Raw genomic sequence first — 25,430 nt, 5'->3', positions numbered from 1 at the left:
GATGAAACGAGGTGGGAAAGAGAGTGAGGTGACAAAAATTTCTTCAGAGGAGGACACTAGAGAAAAATCCAAGAAACAGAGGACTACCAGTGAGAATTCTCAAACATGTGATTGGGGTAATCTCCTTCAGGATATCATTCTACAGATATTTAAATATTTGCCCCTTCTTGATCGGGCTCATGCATCACAAGTTTGTCGAAACTGGAATCAGGTATTTCACATGCCTGACTTGTGGAGATGTTTTGAATTTGAACTTAATCAGCCGGCTACATCTTATTTGAAAGCTACACATCCAGAACTGATAAAGCAGATTATTAAAAAACATTCAAACCATCTACAGTATGTCAGTTTCAAGGTAATATAGTTTAAATTGTTACTGTTAAAAATAGTGAACTTTTTTTTGGTAGATGCTAGTTTAGGGATAGAAAAATAAAGGGGAGTTGGGAAATTATTCTGTAGATTCTATTATGTCTAATTCCAAGAAATCATTTGGAAAATATTTCCTTAATATTTCCTTCGGGTTTTTCATCACTTAAAGTAGCTATGATTGAATAAAAAAAATTAATGAAGGTATTCAGAAGCTCTTTTTTGTTTGTCTTGATATTTTATAAGGGTTGGGCATGAAGGATATTATCTTTTTCTTTGCTTCTTCTAAAAGTATGTAAATAATGTAAATGGGTTCTCAAACTTTTTGTAGCACTGGAACCCTTCACTTGAAACAAAACTTTGGTACCTTTGTAGTAAACTATTTATAAATTAATTCTAAATGCCTTCTCTTAATGGTCTGTATAGTAAAAGGCTATTTGATTTTTTAGAAAACAAAGCAAAATTTGAATTTTGGAGCCAAATTGACTTACTTACAAGAACAACCTACAAAAGAATCCTTCTAATTTCTTCTAAACCTTGTTTTTTAATTTAAAACTCAGTGGAAAGAAGACTGGACTGGAGTTGACAGACCTGGGTTTGAGTCTTGGTCATTTAACTTCGGGCAATCTTTGAGATATAGTTTCCTCATTTGTAAAATGGAGATGATGAGAGTACTTGTATTTAAATTTAAATTTAAATAAGGAAGGCAATAGCCTTCCTTAAAGTGTAAAGTGAAGAAAGTGCTTTAAAAACCATAAAGCCTTGGGTGATTTGTAGTATAATCATTGTTATCTAAAAAGGAGAGTCTTTAAGAATCATGGTTATTTTCTGTTACCTCTAGTTCTGCCCACTATAGACACTGACACCTGCTAAAAATGCAAGTACCTGTGAGAGATAATTTCCCCACAGTATTCTCATCCGAATTCTCTTGAGTCCATGAATGCTAATGTGGGAAAGTAGGCAGGCAAAAAAGAATGCAAATCAAGTAAACAGGAAAAATGGTCAGAGGAAAGGGAAAGGGATGATGGAATGAATTTTAGGGAATAACCATGGGAAAAGATAGAAGGAACCTCACTGAACCCATAGGAGAAAAGATAAAGATTCTTCAGAACACAGAATGAAAAACAGGGGCAAGAAAATTGCCTGGGAAACCTGACTTTATAAACTTTGTCTTTAACTTTTCCTCACAGCAGAGGACCTTCTTAGCTTACCCCAACTTCTGCAGAAGCACCAAGATATGTTGGCAGAAATTTTGGGGAAGTGTGAGGCCTTGGGACAAGATACTGGCAATAGCAGTCTCAATACTATCCCAGCTGTTGTTCTTCATTTCCCAGGCCCTTGGAAGCACTTTCCTTTTCCTGCAAAGACTAGTTTAATTCAGTCCCTTATTTCTGATTTTCTCTATATCCATTAATGACTTCAACTTAAAATAGGCATTAGAATCAAGATATATTAGATGCCTGGGTCCTTTTGTCTGAAGGTGAAAATGGTAGCATAGATAGTTCTTTGTGTTTAAGTAGATTAATTTTTAGTGACTCATTGGAAGAAAGCCAGCACATGTGAAGACTTCTTTGAGAAATTGCTACTTATTTTTCTTAAGCCCAGCCCTAACTTATGGAGGCTATTGTATTCTCCATTAGAGATTGGTCATTTAGCAGACTTCATGATCAACTTGCTTGGGGATCCTTATTGCATCCAAAGATTGTATGAGTACAAATTGAGTAATTCTTAACTTTGTATGTCACCTTTACTTTCTCAGAAAATACTCATTTAATTTCACTGCCTTGGGAACCATAGTAATGGGTATCATAGAGAGGCATGGAGATGTTTGACTGTATTTAAATATATATTCGGAACAAACTAATTACTTTCAAATCCAGCATCCACTTTTTTGTGATTATTGTTTTATTAGATTGTATGACATAAGAATAAATCAATTTAATGTTGAATTTGCTTAGCCATAAAATGTCTTCAATTTTCTAAGACAATAATTTTTATAGTTGCTCTTTTAATATTTCTTTCTTTTAGATCTAAAATTTTTACATACAGGCAGAAGTTTCCAAGAAGAGGATTTAAGTCTTTAGTGTGTATTGTTCTAAAATGTTCATTATATTTACTTATTTTGCAAATGTAAAGAATTTTACGTAACTATTTCTTTTAGGTGGATAGCAGTAAGGAATCAGCTGAAGCAGCTTGTGATATTTTATCTCAACTTGTAAATTGTTCTTTAAAAACTCTTGGACTTATTTCTACTGCTCGACCAAGCTTTATGGATTTACCAAAGGTAACTATTTTACTTTTTAGACTATTGATAGAAAATTTTTAATGTAACAACTAGGTATTTATCTTCTTGATAAGATAGGAGTAAAGGAAAAGCAATATGCATAACCTGTGACCAGTGCCTTCTTTTTACTTTGTTTTCCTGAAAACTGTAATTAAATATAGAATGATTAGAAAAATATTTTTTAAAGAAAAAGCCATTTTATATTTTGTATTCTATGTTGCAATTATATGGTGAATCTTCATTGGTAAGTAAAATTCTAACTGAATTTACAAGGAGAATAAGGGATCTTCCTGATAAATCAGTTATATAAAGTGAAGATGAGACAGTTGAACTGACAGATGGAAATATGATTAATCATCATAAATAGGAAAAATAAAATTGGCAGAAAAAACGTTAGTTTCCTACTTATTGACCATTTTTGCCTTTGACCTTTGCCTTCTTTATCTCCATTCTTTAAGGTAAGAAAAATTAAATATAGTTTCTGTTTTTTTGGAATATAGATAGAGGACTATACCCTGGGGAAATTGGCATACTTGGGAATCATTTCTCTTGATAGCAATTTTTCCTAGGTAAAGACATCTGATTTAAAAATCTGTTGGAGTTTGCAGTCTTAGTAAAGATAAACCTGGATCAATTGAACCATTTTAGGAAATTAAAATGATTTAATATTGTGTGCTCCAAGGAGTGGGGGAAAGGTCATTGCTTAATGTAACACTTTGTGGAGCTTTTTCAAAGTAACATTTGAGTTGAGCTTCAAAGGATAGGTAGAAATCCAACAAATAAGAGGAAATAGGATGTGGTCATTCTGGGCAGAAGATATAATATGGGCAAAGACCACAAAATGGGAAAGCACAGGGTGCGTACAGTGTGCAGAAAATCTATTCTCCATTTGTCTGGAGTTACAGAGAAGGTAGAGATATAGCATGAGATAAGACTGAAACCTACACCAGGCTTGTGGGAGTGTCAATAAAGAAGAGGGGAAAGAGATACTGGAGATTTTGGGAGGGTAGAATAGACTATATTTGATGAGGATATGAGAAGCAAGGGGGAAGAGTCAATATAAATAATAAAATCAAATAATATCAATATTTTGGACATGAGAAAACCAAGTAGTAGTAGGAATTACTGAGAGAAATAATGGTGTTGGATTGAAGAGGAAGTTTTGAGGAAAGGTGATGAACTTAGTTTTAGACCTGTTGAATTCGAAGGGCCAGTGGGACATTCCTCCCTATCCATTTTCACTTGTTGCTTTCAGCAAATTCCCTTTGATGTTTCTGATTTGTATTTGCTTTTAACCTAAGGCAGAACTAAAGATTACTAAATGAAACTAGATAACTTAGTTTATTAAGTTAGTAGCCTTAGTAATTGTTCATTTAAATTGAAAATCTGATTAATAAAATTGTTATGCTTTGTGATACCTGTGTTTTCCATGTTCCTTTTTTTTTGCTTTGGTTTTTCTGGAAGGTGGAAGTAGAGTTTTATTCTAATTTTCTAGTCAAATAAGAAAAATTACGAACATAGTGTAGAAAAGCAGTAGAGGGTCTGAATGAGATGAGTGACTAGAATTAAAAGTAGAAAGAGTTAAAGGAAAGTAGTGATAAAGCTATAGATTATAATAGCGTGGAAATGTGGTCAAGTGTTTTTCTGAATCACATTGATAACATGTATTAGTTAAACAATTTTTTTGTGATGACAAATGGAAGACAAATCATGACATGAATTTTTATAAGCTAGATTGCCTTCTTATTCCTTCACTTTGAAAGTAAAGATAGAAAGATAGAAGTCAAGAGGGGGTAGAACTGATGATAATCTGGTGGGCAAGTGATCACTCAGACTTTGATGAAGAGGAAACAAAAGATAGGCATAGCCTGACATAAAACCTGGAGTAGTTTTCATTGTGTGTATTTTTTTTTTAAAAGACTAGGTAGACTCCCATGAGCCTAAAGTTCTGGAGAATTAAATTCAATTCTGATAAGAAGAAAAATGGGAGGAAATGACTAAAAAGATGGATGATCTCTATGTACAAGAAACTTATTGATCAACTTAGATTTTTAAAAGAGATTTAGAAGATTGTTTTAACAAGTTAGTAGTCTGACCATATACAGACCACTGATTCAGAAGTGACTTTTACATCAGTAACTAGTCATTTCCTTTAAAAAAAAAACAATTTTTTATGTTATTTGGTATTTGCCATGCCCCATACCTGATTCTTTTCTCAAATAAAGTATTGATAAAATAAAGAGTGAGGTTTCTGTGTAGACTATAAGTCTTTGGTTTCATTCCTAATCATTCCCTGCCCCCCCATATACTGTATTCTTATTATCTTTATAATTCCTGTCTTTGCATTGAAATCACCAAGTATCAGAGGATATATTGATATTATTTGGAAGGTCTTATGAAGTTCCTCATTTAATTTCTATACCTCTTTATCTCCGCATCAAATGTTGGTGCTTGCCTCTATTATTTTATTTTTATGGTAACCATTTTGCCAATATTTATCACGAATACTGCAATGTGCAAATGTGTGATGAAATGATGTTAATGTGTTATCTGTGGTGTATGTTAAAAGAAACTTTGATAATTTCTTCATTCTCCTTTCCAAGAAGATCCTGTGAGGTATTCTTCTGTTAAGCTGCAGTGTAGGTGGCAGGTAGGTATTGTAGTGGATAAAGTGCTGGGCCTAGAGTCAGGAAGACCTGAGTTCAAATAAAACCTTAGACACTTACTAGCTGTGTGATCTTGGGCAAGTCTCTTAACTCTTATCTCTTTCAGTCTCATCTGTAAAATGAGCTGAAGAAGAGAATAGCAAAAACCACTCCAGTATCTTTGCCAAGAAAACCCCCAAATGGATCACAGAGTTGGACAAAACTGAATTTTAAACAACAACAAATCTTCTAGTTACTTTTATATTAAGAATATTAACACTGATATAGTTCTGTTTTTACAGAAGAAATTTCACTGTTAGTCATTGGACATGGATCACATATTTAAAGTTATCAACAACCAAGCCCAAGTTCATTGATAAACTAAAAATTTATCATGAGCACTCTTTCCTCTCTTACTAATCCTCCCTTCCCCCCAACTCTCATCTCTTTGCCACTGTCACTACAGAATGAAGAAGTGGCTGCATATAACTTGGTTGCCCGGGTTCTCATCACCAAATATTTGGCCTACTTGTAATGAGGCTTATTTAGGCTGGTCATGCCCCAGATGGTAGACTTGTTCTGTTGCCAAGACTATGTTTGTAGTCCTGGCCTTATAGAAATTGTAGAAATTACACTCTGCTGGCATAGTCTTTGAGCATTCCACTAAAACTATGAAGTATTAGAATAGGATTTTGTTGAGGACCAAACTTAGAATTGAAAAGTGAAGGAAAAAACATGACCTGCAATTGAAACAGCTCAATCATGACTTATTCAAATAAGTTTACTGATTATGAAAAGTATAATAGATAAAAGAAAAGAACAAGTTACAAATTATAATGAGTTTAATGTAAATCAGTTTTTATACAGAGACCATGAAAGTTCAGAAAATGCCTTAGTTGTCAAACACTTCATAAAGTAGAGAAAGATAATCAAAGGGAAATACCTATTAAGAAAATAAATTTGTTTATAGAGAACAATGAAAGATTATGAAAATAGTATTATCTCATAAAACAGAGAATTAGTCAAGGGGTAAAAGCAGTTAATGAAAAGTTGGCAAGAGAGCCAATTAATCAAAGTTATCCCAAGAGATGAAAATGAAAGGATGACAACAAGCAGAAGAAGCATTTTTCCATTGAAAAATATCTGCAAAGATTTTCATAGACAACTTTTCACAATCGAGGACAGCATAAATGAACTCTACCACATTTGGACTCTAATCATGGTCCCTAATCACAAGACTCTTAAAAAGTCTCAGATGCTTATCTAAGAGGTAGAAATGGCACTAAACAGAATGAAGATGGAAAGAGCATCTGGATTAGACAGCTCTGCTGGAAGACAACACCATTGTGAGATGTCAATTGATTCATGAGTTACCTTAAGTGGAAAAAAGGCAAGGGAAAAAAATCTTAGGTTTTACTAGTACAAGAAAAAGTTAACTGGACAGAATATCAACAACTATTAACCTTTATGCCTGATTTTCTAAATATATAATCTTAATTACAATTATCTGTACATGCTGAGGACATCTTTAATGGGGGTGTTAATAGGAAACAGGCAGAATTTTACAAGTGGTCTTCCATAGTTGACTACATCTTTACTATCATACCATGGACTAAAAGATGTAAAAAACATAAGGTCCTATTGTACTTATTGCTTTTTAAGCATGAAACATAATTCACAGAGTAAAGAATTTGAGAATGGAAGGGATCTCTGTGATAATGTAGTCTAACCCGTATGTGAAAGGAATCATTAAAAAAAATAATCTGATAAACAATCATCCAGCTTCTTCTTGAAGACCTCCAGGGAAGGTGAACTCATCACTTTTAAAGGCAGCCCATTCCATTTTTTGCTTAGTTTTTTTCCTGACTCATACTCAAATGGATCTGTGATCTTGTTGATTCAGGAGTTTCCTCCAGTGATGCAGATTGCAATTCATTTATGCCTGCCATCCATATGACTTTCATTCATGTTCTCCCAAAAGGTCATCACAGGATGTCTGCCCCACTGTGCTGGAAGTATTCTACACTTTATCCCAATATCTATAAGATACCAGTAGAGCACTCTGGCCCTGCCTACTTTTCATCCCTCACATATGACCAACCCATTTCTTTCTGTCATATAATTTTTGATGATGGCTTTTGTACCTATGTTTTTTTAAAGTGCAAAAAGAATTTTTTTTTCTTGTCAGTTATATGTTGTAGCCTTCTCGCACAGACCTTACACTTTTCCACTGCCCTATATGATGCTTATCTGTAGTTTATCATAATTTATCGTGTTTTTGATATGCTTTGGAAAACAAACATTTTGATGCCACACAGCAACACTAGTAAAACTGTATTAAAAAGGTGAGTGTTTCCTGATATGGGAAGCTTGGAGATCAGTAAAAATGTTCTGCAGTTTATGTAAAGCAATCTATCTTCTATTATTCTTCCTTTTCAGCTCACTGTCCAGCTATATGGATGAGAGACTATTTTTGTAAAAGAACCTTTAGTGGTGTAGTTTTCTCCTATTGAGTTGAATGCTTTTTTGGTAGTCAACAAACAAGTTTTATAATATCTTTCAGTCAATTGTGCTGTAGTATAGATTTGGCCTTTTGTGAAATTGTGAAATATTGTTTTGGAAAGCTTGCCTGTTCATATCTAATAGAAACATGGAGGATGTTTGTAATTCATGTATACATTACCCTAGTAAAGACTTTGTGTAGATGGTAGCAGTTGGTGGCTGATATTTTCTCATTCATCTTTTTTTTTTTTTTTGGAATCAGTAAGATCTAAAAGTATTGTTTTGTTTTTTTTGTTCCCTAGACCTTTGATTTCTTCCCTTCTTTTAGGTACCTAATAAATTTGTATCTTTGGTAAACTGGTCCCTCAGTATTCTATTATTTCATTTTTAGCACAGATATCCTCTGCATCAAGGATTCTTAAACTTTTAAATTTCGTGGATCCTTTTGGCAATATGGTGAAATCGATGAATGAAATGTTTTAAAATGCATAAGATTAAAAGGGAAACCATTTATATTGAAATACATTTATCAAAATGTTAAATTCACTATCCATGGGTGCTAGGTCAAGAATCTCTGCTTTCTATATATCTTCTTGATAAATTCATGCTGCTTTTTCCATGTTTGTTCTCTTCAATGCTACTGCTTCTACTTCCTCTTTTAAATATGTAAGAGATTGTGATGCTATGGTCCAGTTATGGCGGTTCAACTGTCCATAACAAAGAAAATTATAGTTATAATTTTTGCAATTTCCCCCCTTTTTCTTCTGTTTATAGTCCTCTATTTTAATCTCTGAATGCTTTTGGGAAGACTCTACTTAGTTGAATTTCCTGCCACACTTGTATTAGGTGTGTTTTAACTTCCTCTGAGCTTCTTTTTGTTTTACAGGATACATATAATGAAAGGATATGACTAGAGTAGCATTCAAAAGGAATCATCCAACCTTTCTATATATAGATGAAAAAAATGCTCCATATTGCTAATAATTAGAGGACCATAAATCAATTCTGAGGCTACATTTCATACTCAATTGTATTGGCAAAGATGACAATAAAGAAATGTGACATATGTCAGGGCTGTGGGAAAACAAGCAGATTGGTGCATTGTTGGTGGAGCTGTGAATTGCCTTTCCACTCTGGAAAACAAATTGGAGCAATGCCCTTAAGGTTATTAAATTTTGTGTGCCCTTTGACCCAGTGATATGGCTACTGGCCCTGTGTCCCAAAGAGATTTGAGGAGAAAAATAATCTACATTTAAAAAATATTTATAGCAGCTCTTTTTGTAGTGATAAGAACTGGAAACTAAGAGGATGCTCATAAATTGGGTAATGCCTGAACAAATTATGGTTATATGAATTGTGAGAGAAAGAAGGTCCAGAGACCTTTGGAAGGAAAGCCTGGTGGAGCTCCAAGGATTCCATCAGCAGTGGGGGTTAGGCATAGAGAGATTTGGAACTCCGAAAGGAAAAAAAATGAAGGACAAGGTTGAAATGGATGGTGGATTGGGGTTAAAAGGAAAGAGGGAGGAAGGGATCCCTCTCTAGATACCCTTCCCCCCAAAGTTAGGCAACCCTGAAGGGTTCAGAGCAGTGAACCCTGGCTTTTGGCACAGCTCAGCAGGTGTCTTAAGTTCAGGGTAGTAAAGGGAGATTGTGACAGGTCTTCTTGTGGACTACTTCCTTCTTCAAGTCTTTACCCACTTGTTGATCAGGGAGGATTGGGATCAGATTTCAGGGAGAGAAAGGTTTCTGGGATTGGGATCCAGTCAAAGAATGGACCTTCTCCTTAGCAGGTCTCAGTCAAGAGAGTTGAGCCAACTGACTCTCAGGGTTTTTTTTTTTTCCTTTCTTTCAGAGTTCCAAACCTCTTTAGAGGAAGTTTCAGTAAAAACCTGATATTCTGGGCTGGGTCTGACATAAAGACTTCTACTAGTAGCTTATATTCAACATTGGAACAAAACTAGACACTCAAAAGTCATTTTGACAGTTAACAAAGGAGATTTACTTATCCCTAGCAAAGGAATAATTATTCAACTAGGTTAGGCATTTGAAGATACTTTTTTGATTCAGATGGGCAAAGCTCCTTTGACTGTAATCATAACCCACCAGCCAAACCTCTGGGAACTCTTTACCCTGTTTCCTTGTGGTTTCTTTTATACCTAGTTGATGAGGAAGTAGTGTCAACAGTCTATGCCTTTAGTTCTTTAAATCAACTTCTTCAAGAATGGCTCAACACCTTTAAGGAAACACTAGTCATTCCTTTATAGAGAAAGGGATTAAAATGTTGCTCCTACTATCACACCTGGTACAATTTGTGTGAACTGATTCAGAGTGAAGTGAACAGAACCAGGAAAATTTATCTACGATTAAAATGAACAATTTTCAAAGACAAAAATTCTGATCAATGAATTGGTCAATTTTGATTCCAAAGGATCAGGTGAGGAATGATGACCATCTCTTGACAAGAGATATCATGGACTAAATATGAAAAATGAGGCATTTTTTGACATGTCAAATGGGGGGATTTGTTTTGCCTCTCAATGCCTATTTGCTATAAGCATTTTCTTTTCCTTTTCTTTTCTTCCAAGGGTAAAGGAGTATGAGGGAGAGAAAATAAATGCTTATTAATTTAAAAATAAATTCAATTTAAATTTTAAAAATATTTCTTAATACATCTCTCTTTGCCAAATTGTATAGGTGAGATTATAATCTGTTGCCTTCTTTAGCAGCCATCTCTGGTTAAGTAAATCAAATTGTTGTAGAATATGGCATTTCTTGGGCTCTCTTGGTTTCCTCATATTAATCAGTTTTCATTGGTTTAACTAATGGACTAAATTATTATAATTGGTGTCAATATAATTTCTGTTGTTCATTCTTCATTTAAAATTTTTCAATAGCTTGTTTAAATAACTCCATGTTAATTATCATACATCATACATTTTTCTCATCACACTTTTTTAGTATAAATTCTGACCTTAGCTCTAATGAGTCTATAGTCTGTAGACAGACTCAAGAATAGCTCACATATTTGTAATAAGTTTTTTTGTCTTAAAAGGTAATCAGTTTCATTCTTTTATGGTGTTTGCTTTACCTTTTTTTTTTTTGACAAGCAATTGTTCCATGACAAAGAAGTATTGAGACTTCTGTATAATCTTCAAGTCTTTGACCTGTTTTCTTTCTTTCTTTCTTCTGAACCATACTTTTCCATAAATTTCTCCTCATTATCACTTTTTCCCACTTTTACATTTGTCACCAAGTACCAGAATGTATATTGATTTGGAGAGTCTTTATAATTTTTCTTGTTGAATTTCTCTTTATCCTTTCATCCTAGGCAACTGATGTTTGTGTGTAAGCTATAGTTATTTAATTGTAATCATTTTTGCAAATACTTAGAATGAGCAGTTGCCTATGAAGATCAAATGTCACATGATAATGTTTTGTAACTTTTGGGAATACTGTAAAACCAACTCCAACTCTTTTGTTTGCCTTTCCAAAGAGTACCTGGGTGCTGTCCCCACATTTAATTGCAATTTCCTTCTTTCATTTATTACAAGCATGTTATGATTTATATGATTCAGCCTCTTTAGCAAAATGTTCACACATTGGTCACTGAACAAGAACATCACACTTAGAGTATCAGTAGTCAGATTGAAATTTTGGTGTGGGTATAAAAACTGATTCTTAGGGTATTGTGCCCCCTTTCCTACCATTTTTCTTCCATCAATATAGAAGCAGAAGAGAGCCTCAAAGGTCTGAGAGCCATTAAAATCCCCACTCCCCCCATTTCATGGGTTGCTATGGTCAAAAAAGTTTCATCAGCAGGTTGCCAGACTCCTGGTGATGTGCCTTTTAATGACTAGTGAGACTGTTCCTTCGAAAACAGACCAGATCAGTTTTTCCTAAAGCCGTCTTAAAGCCTTTCCAGCATGGTAGAACCTATATTGTTGGCATAGTCTTCAAGAACAACCATGATGATGAATCAGAGTAGGACTTCCATGGAGATTTTCCTGAAACCAGGCCTAAATTTACCTCTGCAGTGTTCATTTATTTTCTCATTACTGTTTTTCTATTTATTATAAATTCTGATCTTAACTCCGAGTCTGTAGTTTGTACAGACAGTAAACTCAGGTATCTCTCACACATTCCTAATAAGCTCCCACTGGGATATACTTTACTAAACTTGTACATCATGCTCCAGAAATGTTTTCATCCTAGAAGATACACTTCAGTCCCGGAACTCAAACTTCCATATTACCCCCACCTCCTATGCCCTTCCTCTGCCTGAAAAGTAGAGAGCCCTTTCCAGAACCATTTAAGTAGGGAACCTAGGCTGTTCATCTCTTATTTCCCATCAGATTGCCTCCTCTGAACTCCATCATGCCTCCACACTGGGTGCCCTCCACCATCCCTTTTTAGCTGTTTTTTTTGTCTTGTCCTCCCCATTAAAATATCATTTCCTTGAGAATAGAATCCATCTTTTTTATTCCCATTGCTTAGCACAGTACCTGGCACACAGTATTCAGAAAATGTCTTTTGACTTGACTTGATTAGTTCTGCTCTTTGGAAGTAAGCAGAACAAGTTTTAAAACTTCCACATGGCTGTACTTTAGATACTTGAAAGTGAAGAACATGATAGCTGAATCATGTTTCTCAGAGTATTCTCTTTTCTTGCTCTATAACAAAAATGAATAATACATATCAAGTGATAACATTTATACAACCCAATAGAATTGTTTTTTGGCTCTGGGAGTAAGGAGGAAAGAGGGGAGGGAAAGAAAATGAATCATGGGAAAATGTTAAAAAATATATATTTTTTAAAAAGTATTCTCTTTTCCAGACTAAATAGGCCTAGTTCCTTCCAATTCATTCTCATATCAACTGGTCTCAAGGTCCTTCATTATTCTGGTTTTCTTCCTTTGGACATTCTACCATCTTATCAATAGCCTTAAAATACAGTGCCCAGAATACAGCAAATAAGTTCTGATGAGAGCAGAGTATGACAGGACTGTGATTTATTTCCCTGTTCTGGAAGCTGTACTTTTCTTACTTCAGCATAAGATCACATTAGCTTTTTTTGATTGCCACATCACATTGCTGTTTACCCAGCTTGCAAGTACATTAAAACCCTCCAGGTCTTTTGAAAGCTACTGTTAAACCATTCCTCCCCCTTCTTGTACTAGTGAATTTGATTATACCTACTGTAAGACTACCTTTATACCTATCAAATTTCTTTTTACTAGATGTAGCACAACATTCTAGCTTGTCAAGATCCTTTTTGTATTCTGACTCATCTAGTTTGTTTACTGTTCTTTACTTGTTTTGTCATTGGCATATTTGATGAGTATGCCATCTATTTCTTTATGTAAGAAATTAATATTCCTTAATCATTACATTCAAAATTTATTACACCTATAATGCTTCATCTACAAGTTAAATCTGATTTCTTCAGGTCTAGATTCATATTTCACTCCAGTATAACTCAACTGATGTACAGCAAGGTTGGAGCATGCATAAAAATGTTAAATAGCATAGGGTCAAGAAAAGATCTCTAAGGTACTCCACTGATAATCTTATAACATATTAACATTGAACCATTTACAGCTTCTCTTTGGAGTTCAGTAAAGCAAAAAGCTGCTTAAAAGCCTTTTCCTGAGAAGTATCTACTATCTATATAAATTGCTCAATATTCCTTGAAAGATGTAACATAGAGAACTTTTTAATGATCCAATGATGAAGGAATTTATTTGGCCTGTGGTATCTATACTTTTTTTTCTGACAGGGAGGCATAAAAAGAGACACCTGTGAAAAATGTTTAACATTGTAATGGAAGAGATCCATTAAGGAGTTTAAATTGAGTTGGCAAAGATAATTGTTAAGGGAACTATGGTAACATAGGCATTCTTGGCAGAGATGTGAATTGGTCCAGCTATTCTGGAAAACAATTTGAAGCAATACTATGAAAAGTCACTCAACTGCCTGTACCCTTTGAAATCAGAAAATGCTGCTAATAGACCTGTACCCCAAAGATCTCAAGGGATTGATGTATATAAAAGTACAGTAGCACTTTTTGTCGTAGCAAAGAACTTGAAACAAAGGAGGTGCTTCTAAGTTAGAGACTAGCTAACCAATTTATAGAATATGAATATAATGAAATATTATCATGCCATAAAAATTTTTGGAAGAGTTGGTTTCTGAGAAACCTAGGAAAACTTATGAACTAATATAGAATGAAAAGAACTGAAACAGATCAATAAAATACCTTTGACTTAATCATTCTGATCAATTCAATCATGAGCCATGATTTGAGAGGGACTGATGAGAAAACATGCTATTCCACCATCTAATAAATAATACTACTATCTAATAAAGGGGCAATGTACTCGTTTCAGAATGAGACATACATTTTTGGACATGTTAAATGTGCAGACTTTTTGACACTTATTTGTTACAAGATTATGGGGTTTAATTTGGTATTGGAGAATTAAAGGCAGGGTAGAGAGGGGAGCTGGCAATTTGCGTTGCTAAGGAAGTCATTGAAATATAGGTAATATTAAAAACAACAAAAATTGGTATTTAAAATTTTTTAATATTTTAGATATCTTTAGATATTTTTTGTTTTATATTTTCATTATTTAATATATCCCTTCTACTAACCCAGCAAAGCATCTCTTATAACTAAGAATTTAAAAGAGGAAAATGAAATAGTCCAGCAAATTAACCAGCATATCAACAGATTTTGACAATACATGCACTCATGCACTATTTCATGCTCATATTCCCTCACTTCTTTAAAGAGGTATATTTTTATTCTTCAAGGCCAGTCTTGGCCATTTTAATTATATTGTGTTCAATTGTGTTTATCTTAAAATTTGCATTGTAGTTATTTTGTTTTTCCTTAGTTCTGTGTATTTCAAACTTTGTTAGTATTTGTATGCCATAGTTTGTTAGTCATTCACCAGTTGATGGGTGTCTTCTTTGCTTGCAAGGTTGGCTATCTGGTTTTGTTTATTGACAGAATAGCAATACATATGTATATATCTATATATATATCTATATACACATATATTTTTTAAATAGCAATATTATTTAGATTAATTTCTTCAGTCAGTGGATTGGTCATTAGGCAAAGACCTTATATTTTGAGTACCTATAGCTATGTTATTTATAGATGTAGAAAACTTTCATGATTCTTAGCATCCTCTATCCCTATTTTTGGTATTTCACCATCACTACATAAGTGGAAACAAACCACATAGGACTGTAGGTCATTTTCTATTTTCCTTCGTTACATGGGTTACTGCTACCATCTTTTCTTGGCCTAGTAGGCAGCCTAATAGCAGTCGATCTTTTTATGCCTTGTCTGTCACTGCCACTATATTCAAAGCCTTTGTAGCTTAGTAGAGCCTGTGAGTGCTTTTACTCCACTGATAGCCTTTAAGAGTCCAAGGTCATTTCCACATCATGATGGCATCAGCATAAGATGTGGCAGAACAATGGAGTTAGTTTTAATACACACAGATAACAAGAAACTACTTCATGGGATAATTTCTCATCTTTTCGAACAGTATCTATGGTGAGCATGAGCAAAAAAGTATTTAAGTGTTTTCTTCATTGATAACAAAGGAATCTACCACACTTACACCTTCCATTTCAAACCTCAGTGTATTATTATATTAGGAAGTAGAAATGGCATCAAAGACAGAATTGAAAATATATATGAAAAAAGAAAAAGAAGGCTTTCATAAAAGATTCTTTACAGAAGGCTGCATATTAGTCCTAAAATTGTCTGAAATGTATGAGTAGACAATACAAGATCTTGCTGTGAGTTTTTTTTGTTATTTTTAGTTACAAAAAGGCATTTGACTTGGTAAAACATAATGCAGCCCTAAATTCCCTTGCCTTTAATAAAAAAAAATCTTGTCAGTGTTAAGATAAGTGCTGTTCTTTAATAAATTTAATAGAAATAACTATTGAACTCATCTCTTTGATTTCAACCATGGCATAAAACAAAGGAGATATGTTCACCAGAGGTGTTGCCACTGTTATAGAGAATGTTATGATGTCTTTCAGTATAAATGGTGAGGTCCTACTTGTAGATAATTATATTGTTTTTTTTTTTAAACCCTTACTTTCCATCTTGGAGTCAATACTGTGTATTGGCTCCAAGGCAGAAGAGTGGTAAGGGCTAGGCAATGGGGGTTAAGTGACTTTCCCAGGGTCACACAGCTGGGAAGTGTCTGAGGCCAGATTTGAACCTAGGACCTCCCATCTCTAGGGCTAGCTCTCAATCCACTGAGCTACCCAGCTGCCCCCTAGGTAATTATATTTTAAAATTGTCTATTGATTACATTAAGCCCATGAACATTACAATGCTCCTTTAGTGATAACTATATTTGCTCCAAAATGTTTAGGGTATCAGTTCATAGAGGAAAAATTAAATGGGTAGGAAATGTCTACTGGTCTGTGATGTATACTTGGAGAGTCCCAGTTTAAAAAAAGAAAAAAAGGGAAGAGGAGAAGATGCTTATCTTAAGCCAATGGATAGAAAACTTCAAGAGTGTGCTATCAGAGATGGTTAGTAAACTTCTAGAAAAGATAGTGGCAAACTCAAAGAGCCAGTGTGGTTTTATCAAGGACAAGATCATTTCAGTCAATCAGTGTTTATTAAGTGTTTATTAAGTGCCTACTGTGTGCCAAACTCTGCTAAGTCCTAGGGATGCAAATAGGAAGAAAAAAAGACAGCCCCTGCCTTCAAAGAGTTTATAGTTTAATGCAGGAAGAAACAAACAAACAAAACAACTGAAAAGCTGAGGAAGGGGGGAAGGAAAGCACACCCAGCACAAGGGCATGATGGAGAAGCCAAAGAATTAAAAAATGAATGCTATGAGAGAGGTCAAAATAGTCCAGAATAATTGCAACTAGGTAGGAAATGTCTGAGATGCTATCAGATTCTTTTTTTAAATTTTCTTAATAAACTTATAGGACATTAGAAGATTGTACACATACGTAGATTTCAAAAAAGCATTTGATAAGCTTAAGTTATTATGAACACGATATGGGCTAGACAAGAGAAGAATTACAAATGGTTGAATGATGGGACCTAAAGAGTAATCATTAATGATTTGATGGCAACTTCAAAATCTGTATTGAATGCCCTAGTAATCTGTGGTTGTCCTTGTACTATTTAACATTTTTTTTATCATTAACATCTATAAAGGCAAATAGAATGATTTTTAGCAAATTTGTAGACATAAAACTTGGTCAGTAGACTAGAGCAATGTTTTTTAAAAACTTTTTTATCTTAGGATCCAGTTACACTTTAAAAAATACTAAAGAACCCTCAAAGACCTTTGTTGCTATGTGTTACTTTGTTAGAGATTAAAAGGTTTTGATATTGTGCTAACAGTTTTGATTTCTTGGATCTCCTGAAAGAGTCTTCCCAGTCCACATATTGAGAACTGCTAGACTATTTGGCCAAACCTAGCTGATGAAATGTGAGAGGGCTAAATGTGGTATTGGAGGAGCTGAGGATATTTATCCTGGAGAAAGTTGGTGTGGATAATGAGAACTGTCTTCAATTATTTGGAGAACAGTCATGTAGAAAAGGTCATTAGGCATATTTCACATGGCCCCAGAAAGCAGAATCAGGTGGACAGTGGGTAAAAAATTTTGGAAAATAGATTTAGAATAACATGAAGAAACTATAACAGCTAGGGGAGCAGGTGGGATGGATTACCTTTATAAGTAGCCAGGCTTTTTTCCATAATAGCTGCTTTCAAAGAAAGTCAGATGCCAACTTTTAGGGCATATTGTAGAAGGAAATTGAGATCTGATTTGGACTAGGTGGCTGAGGTACCTTCTGATTTGAGAGATTTTGAGTAGGAGCATAAGATAATTAAAGGAGAAAGTTATGTAAAAGCATGTGTCAGTTCCCCTACTTCCTGGCTTTCATCATGTAAATTTTACTCCTTGTCACAGAACCTTTTGGTTGCATAATATTTTCTTGGGTCACAGTTTATAAGACCTAGCCCCTATTCAGTCAAAATGTTCACATGGTTAATCCAGGTTTATTTCTGCTCCCAACAAATTTTTGTGTAGATGTCCATAAAGATTGTCAATTACTTTTATGGACAGAACTGGAGATCACCTTATCCTCTAGTTTAACCTGTACCTGAATAGTAATCTTCTCTGTAATATCTCTAAATGGTTGTTTAGATCTTGAAGATAGTGATAGAGAGCTCAGTTCTTCCAGATTTTCCCTCCTTTTCCCACCTTTTAAAGAGCTGTAGTTGTTAGGAAACAATTTAGGAATTAATTTTTTTTCTTAGTAAGATTTTTATTGTTAGTCAAATTTTACACAAGTGCAAATTTCTGTACTTTAAGCAAATTTCTGCTAGCTTCTGAGCAGATTGGCTTTAATTTGGTTACTACATACATTTTGAATACTTTTAATCAATAAGGAATTTGATGAAGTTATTTTTCATTGGTGACTAGTTGAGCACTGTGATAAATTTAAGTATTACTATCATCCTGAATCCTAGAAAGAACTTCTCTCCTCTCTTGCCAGTATCTGCAGTGGCTTTAAGGGATCTTAAGCTGAGCCTTTTCCTTCCCAACAAGTACCTTTTTATCCTTTTCACTATTTGGAAGCAACAAATAGATAGTTAATAGCATCTCTTTCTCTCATATTTCCTAACATCAGCCACCAACCCCCTCCTAAATGGCAACAAGTACATTGAAGTAGCAAGTCCAGGATAAATTTTGGAGTGACATGTTTGCTATTGTATTATCTGTAAACTTTACTTTTTAAGAAGTTAAATGATTATCTAATTTTTTCCCCGTAGTCTCATTTTATCTCTGCACTGACCGTTGTATTTGTAAACTCCAAATCACTGTCGTCACTTAAGATTGATGATACACCTGTAGATGATCCATCCCTCAAGGTACTAGTGGCTAACAACAGTGATACACTCAAATTGTTAAAAATGAGCAGTTGTCCTCATGTCTCTCCAGCAGGTATGTTGTATTATATTTTGCTCATTATAGTTTAAATAAGTTTTGTGGTATATTAAACCAATAGATTATGGAACTGTACTTTTCTTGGTCAGGGCAGGTAAACTTGCTCTTGTACATGAATCAGATATTTAAAGGCTACTACTGTTCTCTCCTTTTAGTCTGTTTTAGATGAAGTATTTCAAATTCCTTTAGCATTCTTTATCTTATGATATCACGATAAAGATATGATGATCATATCTTTATGAGATATCTTCCCAATTTATATTACCTTCTTTTCTTTACTAATACATCAATGCCCCTTAAATGTGACACCTAGAATTGAATGCAGTATTTTAAGTGTGGACTAGTGCAGTTAAAGGGGTCTATTCCTGTGATGTAGGTTCTGTGATTGAATTAAATTTGTAAGTGCTATTTTATATTTCTGAGAGGCAGCTGCTGTCATAGAATCAGACCTGACCTTATATTCAGAAAGTCTTGGGTGTAAGTTCCGCTTCTGATACATCCTGGCTATGTGCCCTGTATAAGTCTCTAGGTGCCCAAAATAGCTCCCAAAGAATAAAATTACAGAGCACATACCTATCTGAATTGAGAGAGGGAGTCGTCCAAGTCAGAAGTTGTTTCTGTCAGTGAAGTAATGGGTCTAATACTGAAAAGGGTGATTGAGAAAATATCATTAGCTATCGACTTATAAGCCTACTTTCCTATATTTACATCTTTGATATACATGTGTTATCAGAGGTGTCCTCGATGAAGGAATGAGAACAATCAATATTCGAAACTATGCTAGTCAGGCTACATCTTCATTATTGTGTTCAATTCTGGCATTATTAAATTACATATTATTACAGACATTTTTAATGACATTAAAGAGTTATGTTATTAATAGAAAATAGACAAATTCACTTAAAATTAGATTTGTAATATAAAGTTGCAATATTTATGTCTGCTTATTTGGTAGGGTGTTTCCCTTGGGGTGGTGACATTTCAGCTCTTCCCCTGTGGCAAAAAAGGGAACATCTGTTAAAACAAAAAACCCTTGGGGGCAGCTCAGGGATTAAGAGCCAGGGTACAGAGGAGTTCCTGGTTTCAAATCTGGCTTCAGACACTTGCTAGCTGTGTGGCCTTGGACAAGTCACTTCCCCCATTGCCTACCCCTTACTGCTACCTTGGAACTAATAGACAGCATTGATTCTAAGATGGAAGGTAAAGTTTTAAAAAAATAAAATAAAAACTCTTATAAGTAGTAGTATTCTTTTTCTAGCATTCCTCTGATTAGTTATTAAATCAAGTATGGAACCATGCTAAGGGAAGGGACTGATAAAAGAAAGTATAATAAATAAACCCTTTATATTAATTTACATAAATTAACCTGTGCTTGTGAGGTAGTGAGGAAATAAAAATGAGTCAACAACTGAAGAAAACCTAAGCTAACCTTCCTTCCACATCCCATGTCCAAATGGTCCATCCACCCTTTCTAGTTTCCTTAGTAAGAAAATTCAGACACAAAAGGGTTTAATCTTGATTTTGTACCAAAGATAGTTCTAACTCATATCTATCTAAATCTGGTCTAAATTTTTTAGATTATTTCCCTAAGGGGAGATATTCTTCAGTCTTCAAATTTAGGCTTTCAAATACAGTTAATACTTAGTTATCCTAATAATCTTCCCCATCCCCAAATCCTTCAGGTATTTAGGGGTAGGGGAACTCAATCCATTTACTAATAAATTAGCATATCTTCATAAGACTATGCTCTGTGCCCATAGTTTTATTCAGAAGTATTACATCTTTACAGATAGGCAACCTAACACTTGGAATAGTAAAGAAAACTCCAATTTATTTTCTCTTATTGGTTCTATAAAATTGGCCTTGTAAATTGTAGCACCATCCTTACCAAAACATATTTTAAGTCCCTTCCCTAATTTTTTGGCTGTTCTTTCAAAAAAACCCAAAATATACTGTCAGTAAGCCTTGAAAAACATTTATATGTAAGGAAGGTAAGTGTCAAACTCCTAGTCTCCCTTTTTACCTTACGCTTATGTGCTTTTAACAATTTCTACCCACCAAAAGAATAGGTAAAATCAATGTCTATAGCTGTATTTTAGAGAGGATATATCATATTTTCAGTTCTCCAAATCTTTAGATTTAGAATTCTAAAAATTGAATATTTCCAATGAATAGTTTATGAACTCCCATTTGCTAGAAATTTAGTCTTTGAAATTAATTTTATTAGCAAAGTAAAGATTGTGTTCAGGTAGCCTAACTGAACCTTTCAAAGCTATTGGTAAAAATTTATTAGTAAGATATTTAGATTATTGACATTTTCTATTACTGATAATTACAGTTTGCAAATAACACTTGAAGAAATTTATATTGTGAAATTTCTTCTGATCCTACCAGGATTTCCCCCTATCTCTCTTCCTCTCTTCAAAGAACTTCCTTTCCTTTATAACAGTTTATTTAAAAAGAAAGGAGGTGGAAATTTAGCAAAACTGATCAACATATTAAAAAATAATCTAAAGTATTGTTTTACACCTGTGGGCCCCAACTCTGCAAAGGTTTAGAGGGAGGTATCTTGTATTTCTTTTGCAGGGGACAAGATTGTTCTTTATAATTGCACATTTTTTCCTTTTATTTCATGGTGGTCCTTTACATGTACCTTGTATAGATACTGTTTTCCTGGCTCTGCTTACTTTGTTTCACTTTACATGCATTTTCCCATGCTGCTGCTTCTTCCTCATGTTTGTCATTTCTTATAGCACAGTACGTTACATTCATGTGCCAGTTTATTTAGCCATTCCCCCAATTGATGGAAACATTTTGTTTCCAATTCTTTACAACCACAAAAAGCTTGTACAAATATCTATGTATATGGAGCATTTCTTTTTGCCTTGGGATATGCATTAGCACTTTAAGGTTTACACAATACTTTATTAGTTCTTGGCAACTACCCCATGAAGAGTGCAAGTATTGTTACTACTATTTTACATATTAGGAAACTAAAAGTCACGGAAGTTAAAGCCTGGGCAAAAGTCACATAGCTAGTAAGTGATCAAGTTTTCATTTGAACTTGGGTCTTTTGTCTTCCAAGTTCAATGATCTTTTCACTTTGCTGTGCTGTGTCCCATTAAAACTGCATTAAAGTATAGTAGAGCTATCTTATAACTTTTTAAATTTTAATTAAGTCATTAGAAAAAGTACAATTTAAGTTGTGAATTGGTTGAATTTGTTTTCTTTTCCAAGGTATCCTTTGTGTGGCTGACCAATGCCATGGCTTACGTGAACTGGCCTTGAACTACCATCTCTTAAGCGATGAGCTGCTTCTCGCTTTGTCTTCTGAGAAACATGTCAGATTAGAACACTTGCGCATTGATGTAGTCAGTGAAAATCCAGGACAGACACACTTCCATACAATTCAGAAGAGCAGCTGGGATGCTTTTATCAAACATTCACCTAAAGTAAATTTAGTGATGTATTTTTTTTTGTATGAAGAAGAATTTGACCCATTCTTCCGTTATGAAATTCCTGCCACCCATCTTTACTTTGGCAGATCAGTAAGTAAAGATGTGCTTGGCCGTGTTGGAATGACATGCCCTCGTTTAGTTGAATTAGTAGTATGTGCTAATGGATTACGACCACTGGACGAGGAATTAATTCGCATTGCAGAACGTTGCAAAAATTTGTCAGCTATTGGACTAGGTGAATGTGAAGTCTCTTGCAGTGCCTTTGTTGAATTTGTGAAGATGTGTGGTGGCCGTCTGTCTCAACTATCAATTATGGAAGAAGTATTAATTCCTGATCAGAAGTATAGTTTGGAGCAGATTCACTGGGAAGTATCAAAGCATCTTGGTAGAGTTTGGTTTCCAGATATGATGCCCACTTGGTAAAGATCTTATGCCAAAGGGCAACTTTAATAGCACCTTAAATTTAAGCATACCATATTGTAAAAAAAAAGGGGGGGAAGCTTATTTAATGTAGTTTTAATACAATGATATGACGTTGTGGCATAGAAATTTGATATTTATAGACAGTGACTCATAAACAGGCTTAAATATTGATTGTAATGTGGAAAACCCACAGGCCAGGTTTGGTCAGAAAAATCTGTTTCTTTAGCCCAGTAGTAATCAGATATCAGTAGAAAAATTGGTAGTGGTTCAAAAAGAATAATTTGCAGTTGTAAGGTGTAAGCATGTTGAATTTAAGAAATCATCTACTACAAATTATGAAATTCAAGAAGTAAACAAGTAGTAAATAGATTTTCAAAAAATGTTTTGTTCTCTATGCAGTTTTTAAAAATGTAAAATTGACATTTTTAGGGTCTTCAGTCATACACCTGTTATAAGGTGTCAAATATAGCTCAGGAAGATAAGTTTTATGAGAGATGATTATAGATATATTTTGCTCATGAAGATGGTCAAATTTTTGCAGTTTCTACACAGCCCTGTTTTTTCTTACTGTACATGTTTTTTTGGAGGGCGGAGAATATGTGTACACTTATTAGGTAAATGGTAAATTTAACATGTGGCTGTTGTAGAAGAACACAAATTAGAGCCAAGATCAAACTACCGGAGGGCAAATGCACAGGGAGTTTAAGGGAAAGCATTTGATTTACATTTTGAAAATTGCTTTGTAATCTATTAACCTTATAAAGTCTATTCTGTAATGTTACTCTGTAAATTGTATTTGAAGCACTATATGTGAAATAAGGAATATTTAACCAATTTTCATTGGTTTTTGTACATTGTTTAAATTCGTTTTGAGGTTATAATGTAGTAACATTAATAATGGCAAACTATTTAAAAGGCCAAATCAAAATTATAAAGTAAACTAAGTGTTCATAAATCACATGAAAGATTATCAGATTGTAGTGAGTTTTAAATGGTGGCTTATTTTTCTTTTAAGGATTGTACAGTAAAATTGTGTAAGATATTTGGTTTTTATTAATCAGACATGGAGCTCCAAATGTATTTTTTTAAGCTGAGCTACATGATAAATTTAAAAGGGATATTTAAGTTTATAATTATATTTTTCAAGTGAACATTGCTAAGTGGGTAGAACAATATTTGAACAGAAAAAAAGTTATCTAGTTGTTTTTTGTGATTAACAATCACATTAGTTTAAATTAGTATTTTCTGAATGATTTTTCCTCCCCCATTTTAAAGTTGTCATTTTAAGTTGCTTTCACCTATACCAAGGTAATGGTGTATTGTATAGTCTGTAAAAATTTTAGTTTTATCTTCAAACATCTGAATTTCCTAGTCTTTATATAAAACTGGTTCTGGGGACTAATGCTAAATATTTCCTTCTTTGGGAGAAATTAGAGAGGCAAGAACCGTCCATTTTTAAGAAGTAATTTATTCCTGACAGTATAAATTGATGCTTGAAATTACTTTTCATCAGTGTTTCATAAACGGTTTGTCTCAGTTAACAACTGGAAATGCTGTTTATAAATAGGATTCCACATTGAATTGCAGTTTTATGGTCTTCTAAATAATTTGGATTTGTCTTAGGATTTTGAATGAGAGCTTAATCTTCAGCCATGTATAAATAAGCAGAAACAATATAATAGCCCAATTTTTAAAATTAATAACAAGTGAGCTCTAGTGGTTATTTTGTGCGTACACACACATACATACACACACACACACTCACCCTTCATAAACTTGACTTTCAACAGAAAAATGAGTGTTATGTATTTGGGGTATTTTAATAGAGGCATAAGATCTCCTTCAACATCTTAGAAAATGGATTTGAAAGAACATAAATTCTAATAACCAAAGCTTTATTTGGGAGTTTACATTTTGTACAAGTTGATTTGTATAATGCTTGAAATATTTAATTTCAATTTATAAAAATGTGCATAACACTTAAGATTAATTTTTACTTATTTATATGCTCAATACTTTTGTCAATTTGGGAATAAAGATAGTTTTAAATTCTGTAGTATTATATAATAAACATCTATGTAAAGTTTTAAATTTATTTTCTGACTTTAAAACTCAAGATAGAGACTCAGTTTTAATAATGGTCTGGTTTGGAGAAACTGTATTTGATGTTTTCTCAGTTTAATATAAATATAAATTTTTGTTTAGGAATAATTCCTTATTTGGGGGAAAAAAGCATATTTATTGATGACTGATACCCACAGATGTATGAAAACAATGGTAAAGATTAGGACTGAACGTAGAGAAAATGAATGATATATAAAATAATGAGTAAGGAAGACCTTTAAAAGGTTAATTTTGCTTATCTCATCTTGCAAGTTCATAAGTTTAAGACATTTTAAGCTTGTTAGTTGCATTACATTACACATGATTATAATTATAATTTCAAAATAAACTACATAATCTGCATTTACATTCTTTTTGGAAGCTTTTAGGAAACTAGAGAATGGCTAATCTGGTCTGTGACAAGAGTTTTTATGTATTGAGCATAGAACATTACTAAAAACCATTCCTCAAATAATAAACCATTAACTTTTCTTACCAATGCTTTTATAGGCTATAAGAAAGGTAATAACTTTATTTTGCTATTACAGCAAAATCTTAATTTTCTGTGAAAGGGGCCTTTAATAACAAAAAGGCAACTGTATTCTTTTGGTTTTGTAGCTTAATAAATTATAC

The 25,430-nt window shown here is 33.7% G+C and overlaps 1 protein-coding gene across 3 annotated transcripts in view; it reads left to right on the top strand.

Annotated features, from left to right (window-relative positions):
* FBXL3 (F-box and leucine rich repeat protein 3) overlaps nt 1-25,430 on the top strand; it is an 86,151-nt gene that overhangs the window by 13,434 nt on the left and 47,287 nt on the right. For 2 of the 3 annotated variants that reach the window (XM_007501469.3, XM_001362509.4), the window contains exons 2-5: nt 1-355; nt 2,528-2,650; nt 18,639-18,810; nt 22,051-24,785. In XM_007501469.3, coding sequence (XP_007501531.1) covers nt 2-355; nt 2,528-2,650; nt 18,639-18,810; nt 22,051-22,694 — 1,293 coding nt within the window. In that variant the 5' untranslated portion in view covers nt 1 and the 3' untranslated portion in view covers nt 22,695-24,785. Of the gene's footprint in view, nt 356-2,527; nt 2,651-18,638; nt 18,811-22,050; nt 24,786-25,430 lie in introns of those variants that run through there. The other variant, XM_056807231.1, reaches the window with a different exon arrangement.

The sequence above is a fragment of the Monodelphis domestica genome, chromosome 8, assembly GCF_027887165.1.
Source record: "Monodelphis domestica isolate mMonDom1 chromosome 8, mMonDom1.pri, whole genome shotgun sequence".
Lineage (NCBI taxonomy): Eukaryota > Metazoa > Chordata > Mammalia > Didelphimorphia > Didelphidae > Monodelphis > Monodelphis domestica.
This window is presented reverse-complemented; position numbering and strand designations above follow the sequence as displayed.